The following is a 15,087-nucleotide window of genomic DNA, read 5'->3' as shown; positions in this document are numbered from 1 at the left end:
TCAGGGTTGTCTTCCCTTCCCCTAATTGTTCTTTTAATTCCTCTAACATCTTTATAACTAATTCCTCTGTATTAAATATCTTTATAATATATATTCTTGTTAAGTTTACACCTTTTTTTTTTTTTTTTTTTTTGAGAGAGAGAGAGGTGGAGAGGGGCGCCTGCATGGCGCAGTTATTAAGCGTCTGCCTTTGGCTCGGGTCATGATCCCAGGGTCCTGGGATCGACCCCTCATCGGGCTCCCTGCTCCGCGGGAAGCCTGCTTCTCCCTCTCCCGCTCCCCCTGCTTGTGTTCCCTCTCTCGCTGTGTCTCTCTCTGTCCAAAAAAAAAAAAAAATCTTTAGCGAGAGATGGAGAGAGCACAAGTGGGGTTGAGGAGGTTGAGGAAAGGCAGCAGGAGAGAGAGAGAATCTCAAGCAGGCTCCATGCCCAGCTCGGAGCCCGACACAGGGCTCGACGCAGGGCCCAATCTCACGACCCTGAGATCACGGCCTGAGCCGAAATCAAAAGTCAGTGTTTAACCGACTGAGCCACGCAGACATCCCCAGATACCCTTTAAGAGAATCACTAGGCATAGGGTTTGCTTTCCTCTTGACTTAGCTGCCACCCACGCCTTGAATCCAGCTGATGGAGTTGGGCTGGGAGGTGGGATCCCAAAAGGATCCCCAACTTTTGGGTGGTGGGGGTGCCATTCACTGGGATGGGGAGCCATTGGTGGGGATGAGTCCATGGGACCCATTGGGTTTGAGGTGTGTGTGAATCATCCACAGAGAACCATTTGCCCCTGCTTCCACCAGGTGACACCTCATTCCTGGTCTTTGGCTCTCTCTTACGGATCAGGGAGTCCTCAAAACTCCCAGGTGAGACTCGTAAGGGCCATAAAGAAGAAATCTTTATGCTCGTTTTAGAGGCTGACTCTCTACGCGGAGTTCAGTTTGTGGTCTGTGCTAGCGGCACCCTCATCAGGGCCTATCTCTCAGAAATGTTTGGGAACCAGGTAATTTCCCAGACTCCTGGTCAGGAGGTGGGATTTTCCACCCCACAAGTCACTTCCCAGTTTCTCATTCATTCAGCGCCGAGAAGCACCATCCTTGCCGTCTCCATCATCGGGGCTGGTGGCCCAGAGGAGAGGTCCTTGAACCTCTTGGGCAGCCTGCCGTGAGGGAACGGGGGAACAGAATAGTCTCCTGCCGCCCTGCCCACCTCACTCCTCAGAAATGTCCTCTGGGCTGGGGACAAGGACGCCCAGGGCTGGGGGGCGACGTTCTTGCCACACAGGGCTGGCCTTTGCTTTAGAGTTGCCACTCAAAGGAAGAAAGTAAGATGGCAGCTTGAGTGGGTGCTCAGTCATGATATGAGCCCTAGGGAAGCCAGCCAGCCCCATTCTGGGCCCCCTCAACTCCCTGGATGGCTTTCTGCCCCAGCCTCTGTTTACTTGTCAGTTACCCAGACAGGGGAAGGCAGGGCAGGGTCTGGCCCACTCTCAGAAGGGCTTGAAGAATGTTTAAAGATAGGGGGGCCTGGCTGGTTCAGTCCGGGTGGAGCGCAGGACTCTTGATTTCAGGGCTGTGAGTTCAAGCCCCACATTGGGCATGGAGCCTACTTAAAAAAAAAAAATGTTTAAGGATAAATGCACAAGTGAATCATAGTCATAGCGGCTAATATAGTATACACAGTTTATTAAGTTACAGATATATTTTGTAAGTGTACACACACATATAATATATACTATATTATATGTAATATATAGCTTTTAATCTTCAGAAAATGTAACCCTATGAGGGTAATGCAGAGACTCACTCAAGTGGTCTGGCTCTAGTCTAAATGACTGGATTATGTAGAACACCGGCGGTCCCCCCAGAGCTAGTGGCACCTTTGTGAGATGTTTTTCAAGTTAGTGCCTCAGGAGGTGGGAGGGGTAGGGGGAACACAGGCCGGGTGGAGAGGCACAGCCTGGCGGCAGCAGTAAACCGACTGGGAGGCGGACGCGAAAGCGGGGAGTCCGAGAAGGAGGCTGAGAGGTCCCCGAGGGCTGGGAGTGGCTGGCGCTGGCGGGACCGACCGGCACACGGGTCGGTCGGTGGAGCCGGGGTTCGAGCTGGGCCCCGCGGGGGGCGGGGTGAGAGCCGGGGTGGGGGTGCGGGGCGGCGCGCCGGGGAGGGGGCGTGGGAGGAGGTGTGGCGTAGAGGCCCCGCCCCGCCGCCCCGCCCCGCCCCGCCCCTCCACCTGCCTCCCTCCCGCAGCCCGCGCGCCGGTTTCGCTTTCCGTCCGAGGCGCCGGAGGCAGCGGAGCGCGGAGAGGAGGCGCGAGGGCGCGAGGGCGCGAGGGCGCGACAGGCAGGGACCGCCGGACCCGCCCGCGCTCGGCCGCCGCCGCCCCCCGCACCATGGCGCCCGCCGCCCTCTGGGCCGCGCTGGCCGTCGGACTGCAGCTCTGGGGCGCGGGGCACGCCGTGCCGGCCCAGGTGGGTGACTCGCGCGGCCCTCACGCCCACCGGCTGGCGCGCACCCCCCATCCCGGGGCACCCCGGCCGCGCTCCCGCCCCACTCCCTCCGGGGTGCCGTGCGGGGGCTCGGGGCGACCGAGGCGCCGCCCTCCGCCGGCCAGACGCACGGCGCGCGCGCGCGCGCCTGGACACCCGCTGCGGCCCCCGAGGCGGGTGTGGCACACGTGCGCTCGGGCCACCTCAACTCTGGTCCCCGCGGCGCAGCCCGGCCCCTCCGCCCCCGCAGGCCCGAGTGTTTGGGGGCTGGCCAGCCGTCCCTGGGCTGATCCCCGCTGGAGCCTGGACCCCAGCTCGGACACCCCTGCCTGCCTCCCGCGGCGTGGGGGAGGGGGTTCGGTACTGGGGCGCTGTCCCCACGGCGGACGCCGGCACCCTTTTCAGATATCCTCCTCCTCTGGGCTATGGTTTTCCTCTTTCTTAGAAATACCGGGGTTGCGCGCCTGAAAGAAGAGGGTCAGGTGTGCAGTAAGCGCCTGATAAGGGCACGGGAGGACCGTGGGCTGTTCCCGTGCTCTTTGCACCGACCCCCTCCCCAGGGCCGACTTGGGGTGTCCGGCGACCATTTCAGAGCCTGTTCTCTGTGGGCTCTGGGTAATGGGGAGGAGACAGTGTCTTCAGGTTCTTCTGGGCTGAGCTCTGGGGACACAGGAGGTGAGGGAGGACTTCTGGGCTGGTTACCAAAGACAGACGGGGCCCCTGAGGGACTCCAGGAACATGGAGAAAGCAGAGGCCCCAGAGGAGCTGGTCAATATTACCTGCACCCACCACAGTAGCAAGGTAGAGTCTGCAAAGGGATTGCTCATCCTTTGCCTTCTTTGGCTGTCTCCATAGTCTGGTAAGATAGAGTAACCCCATTTCACAAAGGAGGCAAACAGGGGCTCGGAGAACTTGTATTTCATGGACGGGCATGGGGGCGCTCTTCCTTTAAAGGGGGGCATTTCCCCTTCCACCCCGCCTGCCTTGACTGGGGAGGAGGTGTGCCTTCGTCCCTTCCTCTTGAGCTTATCCTGATGGACGTGTGGTGTGCTGGCTCAGGTGAACGTCTTGCCTGGAGGAGGGTGGCAGGTGACATTGGCTGATGCTGGTAACGTAAAGTGATTCACTGGATGCGACTAGAGTGAACTTCAGAGTCCATTTCTTGAGGGCAGAGGTTGGAGGCTGTCAGAACAGAATTGACTCACCCGCAGAGGGTGCCAGGATGTGTCCTGGGGGGCTGCCCCAGAGGTGGTCCTGAAAACAGAGGAGGGTCAGGAGAGAGTCCCAGCTCTGAGAGCCTGAACGCAGGATCAAGTCACAGACTCAGGCCTTGAGGGGTGTTGTCCTGTGCTCCTGAACCCTGGAGTCATGGGAGCCCCCCCGGGGAAGAGGTACAGGGCTTCTCTGTGGGACACCAGGCCCGAGTCCTGGAGTAGTATGAGGGGTCCCCCATGCCTCTCACTTCCCAGCCCTCCTGACCAGCATGCTCCAGCCCCCCCAGGACTGTCTCCACAGCCTTGGGGCTGGTCTCCTGGACCCTGCCGCCTCTCCCACTGATCTTCCTTGGTGGCCTCGCTCCTCTGTCCCTGCCTGAGAAGCCTCCTATGGCTCCCAGTGGTGGAGGGAGAAATTCCCCCCGGTGTCCCAGGTTGGAGTGAGTCAAGGGTCTGGGTTCTTTCTGCCACCTGTCTGCATCCATACCCCACATCCAGTGAAATAGGGTCATTGAGCTGTCCCCTTCTCATGGCCCTCCCCTTGCCTCCTCCTTCAGGGCCTTTCCCACATGCCTCCCCTCTCCTGGAAAGCCTTTCCTCATTCTCCCAGCTGGTTTGGATCTTCGGCTCTTTGTTCCGCCCAAGGACAGACTCTGTTCTGCTTTTTAATCTAGTTGTGTCTTACCTACCTCAACAGGTGGAAATTTCCTGGAGTGCAGGGCCGGTGGGGTCCTCCTCGTCCTTGTTAGTACCACAGTAGCTCCTTTTTTTGGGAACGAAGTGCCAGGCACTGTCCTAGGCCTTCCATACAGCACCTCGCTGGAAGCTTCCTTACAGCAACTCCTAAAATGGGAATGCTGCGGTTCGCATTTGGAGATGTGGAAGCTGAGCCCCAGAGAGGCTGTGCCATTTTCCAGGAATGCAGAGCTGGGGGCGGGGCGGGGGCTGCGGGGATTTGAACACAGGTCCGCCTGATTGCAGAGCTCCTTTCGCTATCACTGCCCCCCTCCCCCGTGTCTGGATGCCCCTCCTGCCCCCGCCAGGTCCCGCACACTCACTGTGTCCTTAGGAATGTTGGCTGTGACTCTGTAGTCGCAGAAGGAGCTCCCAGGAGACCCAGCCTGGCTGCCTGTGTGGCAGACTCACTGCCATTAGGGCTTTTGCCTCCTTTAAAAGCTGGCTGGTGTAGAAAGCATGATTCCTTCATCCAGTCATTCATTCATTCGGCAGGAAAGCCAGCAGGTTAGGTGAGCACTCGGTGCCCTCTGATGGCGGTGGGCAGGTTCCCCAGCTATCTGGCTGTCTGGCTGCTCGTTGCTGGGGATGGGGTTGGGCCCACCTCCCACTGCAAAGTCTTGAGGCAGAGGGCTCACCACTTGCCTCTTCATCATGCAGGGGTCTGGAGCCAGCTCGAGTTAAGGGGAGAGGTTAGGACTCCCAGCCTGGCCTGGGGATGATGGCCTTTGGTGTGGAGATGCGTGGGCAGGGTACCTGCTGCCCCAGGATGTTCCTTTGCCCCCAGCCTGACATCCCAGAGGGGGACCTGGGTGCTGACTGAGGATGTGACCTGGTGGTGGGGCACTCCATCAGAGGGCATTGGGCAGGCGGCCAGGCACCCTGATGCATGCCATTCATTCATTCCCCCAACATTCATGGACACCTACTCCAGGCCCACTAGTGCTGGGCTCTGGGGACCTCCAGGTGCCCATGACCTGGCTCCAGCCCTCCAGGAGCCACATCGCCAATGGTCACAGACCTGGGCTCTGCCCCTACCTGCCCTTTTGATGCAGGTCAAGTTAGTGAGCCTCCGTTTTCCTGTCTGTGGACATGGAAAGTATTTCCCACTTTGCTGTCCTCACAGAGCCGAGTGGGTGTGAAAGGCATTATATATAGCAGAGATGGCTGAGAACCTGCCTGGCATTTTAGGTCGGGTAGTGACCCTCACTGCCATCCTGGAGCCTGAGCCAGGGGCTCCTGGAGCACTGTTCCTCCCCAGGGCTGGGAGGTAGTTTATGGTCCTGACCATCCAGTGCAGGGGGTGGGTGAGATTTTGATGCCAACCAGGGTACGTGCGCGCATGTGTGTGTCTTACATTTAGCGCTAGTTCTCAGTTTTATGCCACACTGGCTGCTTTTCTGGTCCTTGGGCATGCCACATACATACCTGCCTCAGGGCCTTTGCGCTTGCCTTGCCCTTCATCTTGAAAAGCTTCTCCTGCTGATATCCCCTAGTCTCATTCACTCCACTTTTTTTTGCTCAGATGAAATCTCCTCAGAGAGCCCTTCTCTGACCATCCTGCCTAAAAAAAGCTCTCTACCGGGCGCTCTCCCTCCCCGACCTGCTTTGTTTTCTTATATGACACCCATCGCCTGTTCTGTGTCTTTCTCATTTTCATTGCATCTTCCTCCTGGAATGTGAGCATGGTGAGGGCAGGGAGCCGCTTGCCGCTGTAGACTCGCAGCCTAGAACAGGGTTTCTAGCGCTCCTGACATCCAGTAGTTGTTGTGGGGCCGTCCTGTGTATTGTAGGGTGTTTAGCAGCATTGCCTGGCTTCTACCCACTCAATGCCACTAGTAGCCCCCCTTTCGTTGTGTGACAATTAAAAATGTCACTAGGTATTGCTAAATGTCCCCTGGGGGAGAAATTGCCCTGGTTGAGAACCCCTAGCTTAGAATAGGGCCTGGCATGTAGTAGGTGCTAAAAAGTACTGACTAAATGAGCAATAATATTCCTTTGACCTTTATCATGGCCCTGTTTTATGGATGAGACAGAAGACTGTGAAAAGCCAGTGGTGGCAGGGCTGGGTTCCAGCGTGTCTCCCTCTGTCTCCGGTATTTCTCTGGGCTCCTCTTCATGTTGAGCTTGGGTCTGCTGAGCCTAGGGGTGCTCTCCCTAAAGTGCTCCCTCCTGTCCCTCACTTCCCCACCCGAGCTCGTGACAGGGCCACCCACGGGCAATGACTCAGGGCCCTGGTACGCATGTGACTTGCCCAGAAGCGGGCAGGGAGGGAAGCTGGGGGTTAGGGAGGAGAGAGGGGTGCCACCAGGGGAACGGGAACAGAGTAGAGATGCCGCCGCTCCCAGTTCCGGCCACTCTGGCGGGCCAGGGGGAAGCACTATTGATGACTTAGGGGAAGGGTCCAAGCCTCAGAACAGACACATCCTTCCGCTGCCGTTTACAGGCTGTGTGTTCTTGGCAAGTTGTTGTGTCTCTGGGGGTCTCTGTGGTCCCATCTGTAAAATGGGTACAACCCCCACCTCCCTGGCTTAACTTCAGGGTTAAAAGTGCTTCGTAGGCCGTACAAAGCTCCCCGGTGGCTAGTTGAGCACTTGTGGTTTTGCGGGGCCTGACCTGACTCTGGGTCGTGGGGCGGTGCTTGGGCTGAGGTGGGGACCACCATGGAGTCGGAGTCTCTGTCTCTGAGCCATGGGGCCCCAGGGTGTGGGTGGCAGACCTCCGGCTGCCCAGAGCTTCTGCCCAGCGTCCCTGAGCGCAGCTCTCATGCCGCCTGCCTTTTCCTGGCGGTCTTTCTTGCCCCGATGCCCCTCGCTGGGCGGACCCGAGCATGTGGCCATGGCTGGCGGGGAGGCGGGGGCAGGTCAGGGAGTCACAACCCTGCTCCTTTCATGAGTTACAGGTGCTCTGTGTCATTTGAGGGTGAGCGAGGGGGCACACTTGGCACAGTGTAGGGGGGTCTAATGGCCTCAGCTTCCCCGCCTGCAAGATGGGCCTTCCAGGCCAACTCTAAAATCTCTTCCATTTCTAACCTCTGTGATCCCGAAGTTCTGTTTAGTTGTAACCCTGAGAAGGGAACGCCCTGTGGAAGATCCCCTGAGGCCATGATGTCCTTTCTCCAGCCTCCAAGGGACTGCCAAGACAGCAGGAAGGAGCACTGGCCTGGGTGTCAGGAGAGCAGAGTTCCCTGGCTTGCTGTGTGACCTTGCTCGGGTTACTTAGCTTCTCTGGGGCTCAGCATCCCCTTCCATAAAACCTCGCACCACTGATCCCAACACTGTCTTTGGAATGTTGGGAAAGTGCCAGCTTCGCATATGCTTGACAAAGGCCATAGACTGAGGGGTAAGGGGTTCCAGAAGTTTTCCCAGGAAGAAGAGCCCAGCGCTCCCCACTGTTAATGTCTTGGCTTCCCAGAGTGCCTTCCTGCTGACCTCAATCCCACTTGCTGAGCCTGGAATGATTTCCTTGACTCAGGCACCCTTGGCATCAAGAATTCCTGGCTGCCTGTCAGCTTGCTTCTGAGGCCAGACGCAGAACCTTCGGGCAGAACAGGATTCATAGTTTTCCTGCCTCCCTGCCCCTTCGTAAAGTTTAAAAGCCAGACCCTTCGGGGCCCCAGACTGGGGGTAAGGCAGTGCTGTGGGCATCCACTGCAGGGCCTGCTGTCTGAGAACCCACAGCTTCAAGGAAGCCGGGGTGGGGAGTGACGGTTTCCTTGAAGAAGCCCTTTGTCACCTGTGATGGGCACACAGCCCTCCCTGCTGGTTCTGAGTCCTGCCAGCCCCCTTTACAGCCCAGGGCTGTGGGCATCTGTCCCCCTCTGCCGAGCTGTCGACGGTGGGGCTGGGACGCTGAAGCCCAGGGCCCACCCCTGTGGGCCCCGCGGTCGTTTTCCACCGTGGCGTGTTGTGAGGTCATGGGTGGGGGTAGTGACGTCACTGTGGTTTGGGGCTCTCGGGTTGCGCACCCAGTAGGAGGAAGTGTCTGTTTACCGACCGGGGTTCGGAAGTGTAGATTTCCTTCTGCCCCAAATGTGAGCCGTGCGGGGGGAGCTGAGTGGGGGGCAGCTGCCCAGGAGGCCTCAGGCTGCCGCTGTGGTCCTGCCTCTGCCCTGCCTTCTCGCCGACTGGGACATTGCCCTACGTCTCTGAGCCTCCACGTCTCCTTTGCGTGTGTGTGTGTGTGTGTGTGTGTGTGTGTGTGTGTAGGCCATGTCTCAGGTGTAACCTGTGCAGGTTTATGATCACTAGACTGTTGGTTCCCTTTCTAGAACGAGAAGGCCCATCAGCCAGCTCTTTCACACCAAGTGATGCACGTGGGCATGGAGGGAGGCTGCAGGACCCACCTCCCGGGCCCCAGGCGGCCGCCACCCTCCCTGCTTTGGTAGCAGACGCCAAGTGGACACGCGTGGGGAAGATGGGCAGCGTGGAATGCGGACTGACTTCATGAGCCACAGGCTGAGTCTGTTTCTGGAGCGCTGGGTCCTCAAGAGGCCGGCAAACCACTGCTCTGTCCCCGGCTTTGGAGCCGGGCCCTGGGTTGACCCAGCCGCTCCGACCAGAGACAGGGTAGAAATCCCCAGGGGCTTTTGTTTGTTTTCCTTTGCTGTCCAGACAGTGGCCCACCCATCTGTTTCACTCTGAGCTTGGCCTTGAGTGGGTATGGCTGCCGTGGCCATGGGTTCAGGGAATTGAGTGGGCCTGGGAGGGGGGTGGGGAGTGGAGTAGGGAGGGATTTGGGGACAGGCAGGCTGTGCACCGGTATCTTCTGGGCCATCCATGGGAGGCCTTGTCCGAGGCCTATGAGGAGAGACGCCAGAGGCTGCGGGAGGGTCTGGAGCATGAGACTGGGAGCTGGGGGTCTGGTCCTGGCTCAGCTGCCCTCCCTGGACACTGAGATCAGCAGGGACCTCGCCCACCCCTGCCTTAGAGTCCTTTGGCCCCAAATGTTAGACTGGGGGAGGTGGTGCAGGGGTGGGGGTTGTGGCTTTGGGTAGAGGGTGGAGTGCGGTTGAGGCTCGGTCTGGACTTGACAGGGACTCTCCTGGGAAGGGCTCCCAGCACTTTACCTTAGTGAGCAGGCTGCGCACCGGCATCCTGGGCACCCCTGTCTGTCCTTCCTCCTGCTGGCCCACAGCCCGGGGCTTCCGTCTGCCACTCGCAGAGACTCCAGCTTCGGCTCGCCGGGCCCCTTGGTCACTACCCCCATCTTTTCTTGTCACCTCCCTGGCTCTGCCCCCCCCCACCCTGTCCTCTTCTGGGTCCTCCTGGAAGGTCCTCCTCCTCCTGCAAGGACCACACAGGGGATCCCTCTAAAAGCTGAGCCCCGAGGGTGGGCAGGATGGGGAGTGGTGTGGAGGGAGGCGTGGTGGCGGGAATGGCAGGGGACAGTAGCTAGACTGTCCTGGCGGGAGCTAAAGCCTCGTGCAGCACGGCAATGGCACAGGAGGCCATCAGCTGTTTGGGGCCAGGGAACGCGAGTAGTAAAAAACGTAAAGATCACATTAGAAAGTGGGAGCACCTATGATTTGGGGAGTGTTTCCTAAACATTTTACATGTCTTCTTCTTCTTCTTTTTTTTTTTTTTAAGATTTTATTTATTTATTTGAGAGCAAGAGAGAGAACACGAGGCAGGGACAGAGGCAGAGGGAGAAGCAGGCTCCCTGCTCGGGGAGCCCAATGCGGGGCTCGATCCCAGGACACTGAGATCATGACCTGAGCTGAACAAAAGCAGACGCTTCCACCGACTGAGCCACGCAGGCGCCCAACACTTTACGTGTCTTATTTCACTTACTCCTCACAACAGGTCCCCCAAAATGTGTACTGTCTGTGGATGAAAAGATTGATGTTTATTAACCTCATTTCTTGAACAAACTCTCATGCTGCTGGCTAATAAGGGGGGGCGTCCGAATTCAAAGCCAGGCAGCTTCACTCCAGAGTCCCTATTTCGACACCATCCTCACTGCCTGGCTGGGGTTGAGGCAATAGGGAGCCACTGATAGTTTTCAAGTAAGGGAGTGACTAGAGCAGAGTATGTAGGAAGGTCACTCTGGCCTTGGCGGGCAGGCCAGATGAGGTCGAGTGTAATCATTGAAGCCAGAGCCCTGGGCTGAGGGGTTCGCAGCAGAAGAGGAAGAGCAAGGAAGGCTTGAAGGCTTCAGGGAGGAAAAGGGGCCTTTGGACTGGACCCAAGACCTAGTGTGGGACAGAGGTACTCAGGAGGAAGAGGAGCTGTCTCTCTCTGTCCCATCCTGAAACACAAGGCGCATCTGCCTTCAGCCCTGCCCCAGCCGGAGCCAGGTGTTCCTGGAGCTGTCATGGGGAGCCACAGGGTGACCCTGGCCTCGGTTACCTGGGCTCCGGCTGACCCACTCATCCCAGGTGTAGTGTGAGATGTGATGTGCCCCCCACTGGCAGGGGGCGGGATTCCTGGGGGGCCTCGCTTTGCTGCCAGAGTACCCGGGGGCCTTGCGCTCCTCTGCGCTTCGCTTTTCCCCCCTTGGTAAGGTGGGGACGGAGGTGTCTCTGTCACTTCCCATTGGGGCTGGGGCTGACATCCAGGGGGTGCTTCACGGGGCCGGGCAAGGGTCTCATGCCTTCCCTGAGCCCTCAGCCCTCACAGCCCCCTGGGGAGGGGGACCATCACTACCCCCATTCTAGAGGCAACTGAGGCACAGGGGTTCAGCTCTGTGCTCAGGCTCTCAGCTCACTGGAGGCAGGGCCAAGATTCCACCCCAGGCGGTCGGGCTCCAGACCTCTGCACGTAAACCACCACCCAGATGTAATGCTGGTCGCCGTGCCTGGGAGGGACTCTTATCTGAAAGCTGCCAGTTGGTCTCCCCCAACTAAGGACAGACATCTCCTTCTCTCTCTGTGAGCCATTTCCTGCCCCGTTCTCATGTGGGCTCCAACTCATTTCAACTAACTGGAAACAAAGACTTTTGCTTCTGTTAAACAATTCAGCATCTATTAGGCACCTGCTGTGTCCTGTGTCCTGGGCCTAAAGCAATGAGTAATAAAAACCCCCGCAAGTCACGCTTGGCGCTCTTACTACCGGTGAATCATACTGGCCCTATGTGGTGGGCACTGTGTTTGTCCCCATTTTATAGATGACAGAACCGAGGCTGCAGGATGGTTTAAACCGGGCTAGACTTGGCTGTAGGAAGGTGGCTTTGGGTCCATCTGGAAAGCCTGGGGACCAAGAGGGAGGAGGCTGTAGCTGGCGGGAGACGCCAAGGGAGGGGAGACAGGAGCCAGGGACACCGAGGAGGCCACGCCGACAGGACAGGCCGGTGCGTGTGGGGCTGTGGGGGGATGGAAAGGGGTGCCCTCTGCTACTAGCTCCTCGGGGGCAGGGGCCACACCCCGCTAGATTCAAGCCCTGGCACTGAGCACAAACCTGGCCCCCAGAACCGGATACCAGCCCGAGCTTCCTGTCTGCCCCTGGCTCACTTCTAAAGCGACATCACAGGAGGAGGCCGAGAGTGGGATGTGTCACCCCTGGGCCGCCGCCTGTGATGTGGTCCATCTTGCCTGACGCGCATGCCACTGCTGTCCGTGACGGCAGACGAGCCTCCGCTGCCCCGGCCCCGGCGGCGCCCCCGGGTCGGCCTGGCCTGATGTGGCTGTGCCGCCCCCCCCCCCTGCCGCCATCCCTGGGGCTCCCACGAGCCCCCAAGATGGAGCCCCAGACGGCTCTGCCGCCTCCCACCCTATCGCAAGGTCCCAGGGGCTACCATGCAAATGATGGGGTTTCTCTATTGCTCGAAGATGGCTTCCACCTGTGTGGGGTCCCGGTGTCCTTCGCAGACGCCTCCGCCCCTCCCCACAGCTGTGGCCTCTGGCCCTGGGACCCTGGAGACCCTTCTGGGAGAGTCACTGCCTCCACCCGCACCTTGCTCACTGAGTATTCTCAGAGGGGTCACTGTCCCTCTCGGGGCCCGTCTTCTATAAAACAAAGGAGCGGGACAAGACCACAAGGGGTAAAACTGTCCAAGGACACGGAGGCAGACGTGGCTGGGATGAGCTCCCATCTGCTGCTTGCTACCTGTTCTTGGACTTAGCATGGACGCTCCGGAGGCCTCTATCGCTGCGTCCCTAAAATGGGGTAATAGCGATCTTGCGTCGGTGCAGGAATAAAGGAGAGAATGCATGCGGTGCCCAGTGCTCTGTGTAGACAGTAGGCGTTTCCCCGGGGTCTGCACAGTCTCCCTGTCTTTCTGGCTCTGTGAAAAGGGTTGGTTTGAGAGGCGCAGGCTACTCCCCAAAGCCTGAAGCTTCTCCCTGGGGTCTCTTCCCACCTTCCCCCCTTCCTGCCCTCTCCCCGCCCCCAGCGGTGCTCCTGGGGGAGGCCGGCGCTGTGACCCCCTTCCCAACGATACTGGCATCTAAGTTCGGGGGCGTGGGGTGGGTCGGGTCTCCAGAAAATTCGAAAGCCTTGAAGACCCCAAAGATGTTGCGCTAACGGTTGACAGGAAGAGCAGAAGGCTCCGTGCAGAGTTGTAGTGCTCTGGGAAGACATTGCCTGGTGGGAGCCGCTTCTCCTTCCCCGGGCCTGCCCTGCTTTGCCTTCCGCTCTCTCGCTGTCTACTTATAAATAGGAGAAGGGACAGAGGGCCGCCACCTTGGGGTACATGCGGGGCCAGGCCGTGCTCCAGGAGCAGGGAAAGACCGGAAGTCATCTGGGGCAGGTTTTGCCCCGTTCCCCCGGAGAGCGCGGACTCAGACTCCGGACTCGGACTGGCGAGGCCGACCCGCCTCTGCCACTTGCTGGCTGACAGCCCCGGGGCAGTGTCCACCTTGAACTGGTTCTTCCTCCCCGGTCCCTCCAGGACCAGAGTGAGTGGGGAGGAGGTCAGGAAGGGAGGGGGCAGCGGGCAGGAAAAGGCAAGCCTGACTCCCCAGGTGACTCTCGTCTGGCCATGGCTTTGGCCCCGGCAGGTCTCTGAGGCTCACTTGCTTTCGGGAACTCACCGCCATATTACTGTCCCTTCTCCTGGACTCTGCGTCCCTGGGTTTTGGCCACTCACCCAGGCTCTTTATTTTGGGGTCCTGTCACCCCTGCAGGTGTTCCCCTGGAGCGAAGCCTCTTTGGGACCACCTGAGGCAACGACCCCAGGAAGCTCACATCTGGCCCGTGGGACTCTCCCTCTCTCTCTGCCCCAGTGAGGCCTCCACCCCACTGTCATGGCAGCTGGCCTGCCGCGGTCTCCTGGCTTTATCTCCTCGAGGGCTAGGCCTGGGATTAGCGCATGGGTGACCCTCTAACTCCAAGGAGCACAGGTCAGCTTCCCCACACTTGGCCTCAAGGTGGGAGGGAGCCCCCTCCTTTGCAAGGCCCACATGAGCCATCTAGCACCGCCTGGGCCCCGGGCAACTTGTCCTCACCTTGTCCATTTGTAGCTGAAACCAAGCAGAAGGAGCCAGTTCTAATATTCTGTCTGACACAAGTCTGTAATTCAGGGCCTTTGCAGACCCTGAGGGCTCCCCCGGGGGCCCCCCTGGGAGCAGGTGGTGAACCTGAGTTCAGACCCCCTGCCTTTGTTCTTACAACGGCTCCAGGAGGAGGCAGGGCAAGGCCTATGTGTCGCCTTTTTACAGGTGACAGTGTAGAGGCTCCAAGAGGGTAAGTGACACCCGCAAGTCACCCAGGACCAGCGTGTGCACCCAACCTCAGTCTAGTGCTCCTCCCGTGATGCCGGGTTCTACATCTCGGGCCCCTCTCCTCCCAGAGGCCACCTGCCCAGGCTGCCCTCGCCCTGGGAGAAGGAATGAGGGGCGGGGGCGGGGCCCTGTGAGCCCCCCCCCCCAGGACCCACTTTCAGCCTGGCCTCACACCCCCGCCCCACCTCCCAGCTCATTCAGTCTTTCCGCCTCTCATGTGGGCGGGCCACCCACTCACCCACCCACTCCCCTGAGGTCTGTGGAGGGGCCTGAGCTTCCTGACACCCGTCGTTGAGAAGCCAGAACTGGAAGGGGCTTAGAGCATCAAGCAGGCCCACAGCGCTATTTTCCAGACAAGGAAACCGAGGCACAGAGGAGCCGGTTACTGCCCACCATAGAGGGAGTGCCTGAGTGGGACAGGGAGACCTCTGGGTGAGCCCAGGGGCGCTGAAGTCCTGTCTTACCGGGAGGGGGAGAGGGGAGATGAAGACACCAGCTTGATGCTGGGGAGGAAACAGGGCTGGAGGCGAGGAGACCATCTGAGGCACATTTTCCATCTGTGACTTGAGATTAGTAACAGTGCTGACCTCACAGGGCTGGGATGAGGACTCAGCGGGGCGGTGAGGTGCGCACAATGCCTGGCTTGGAGCGAGTCCTGGGAGGGGGCGCTGTGTCTGTGTCCGGCGCCCTTACCCTGGCCCCCGCCACTCTGCCTCCTAGCTGCCGGGCCTCCGCCCGGCCGCCTCCTAGCTGGGCCTGCAACAAGCCAAACCCGTTCTCCCGATGCCTTCTGGCCCCAGGCAGGGCAGGCACTGGGCTGTAGTCAATGCAGTAATGCGCAGCACCTGGATGGGCAAGGGTTTGGTACGTTTGTTGAGTGAATGAACGTTTCTGCTCTCGTCCCTGACTTTCTCCACCATGAAACGGGAGGTCGCCGAGATGCGGCGTCTGAGGCCCCTGCCGGCCCCCGGCGGCTGCACCTCCATCCTGCCCCCA

General features: G+C 59.4%; 1 protein-coding gene across 1 annotated transcript in view; it reads left to right on the top strand.

The window, feature by feature from the left end:
* Nucleotides 1-2,264: 2,264 nt before the first annotated feature.
* TNFRSF1B (TNF receptor superfamily member 1B) overlaps nt 2,265-15,087 on the top strand; it is a 32,639-nt gene continuing 19,816 nt past the window's right edge. Inside the window, exon 1 of the mRNA XM_025855740.2 lies at nt 2,265-2,463. Coding sequence (XP_025711525.1) covers nt 2,386-2,463 — 78 coding nt within the window. The 5' untranslated portion in view covers nt 2,265-2,385. The remainder of the gene's footprint in view (nt 2,464-15,087) is intronic.

The sequence above is a fragment of the Callorhinus ursinus genome, unplaced genomic scaffold (genome assembly GCF_003265705.2).
Source record: "Callorhinus ursinus isolate GAN/ISIS: 27379988/994484 unplaced genomic scaffold, GSC_fseal_2.0 scaffold18, whole genome shotgun sequence".
Classification (NCBI taxonomy): Eukaryota; Metazoa; Chordata; class Mammalia; order Carnivora; family Otariidae; genus Callorhinus; species Callorhinus ursinus.
This window is presented reverse-complemented; position numbering and strand designations above follow the sequence as displayed.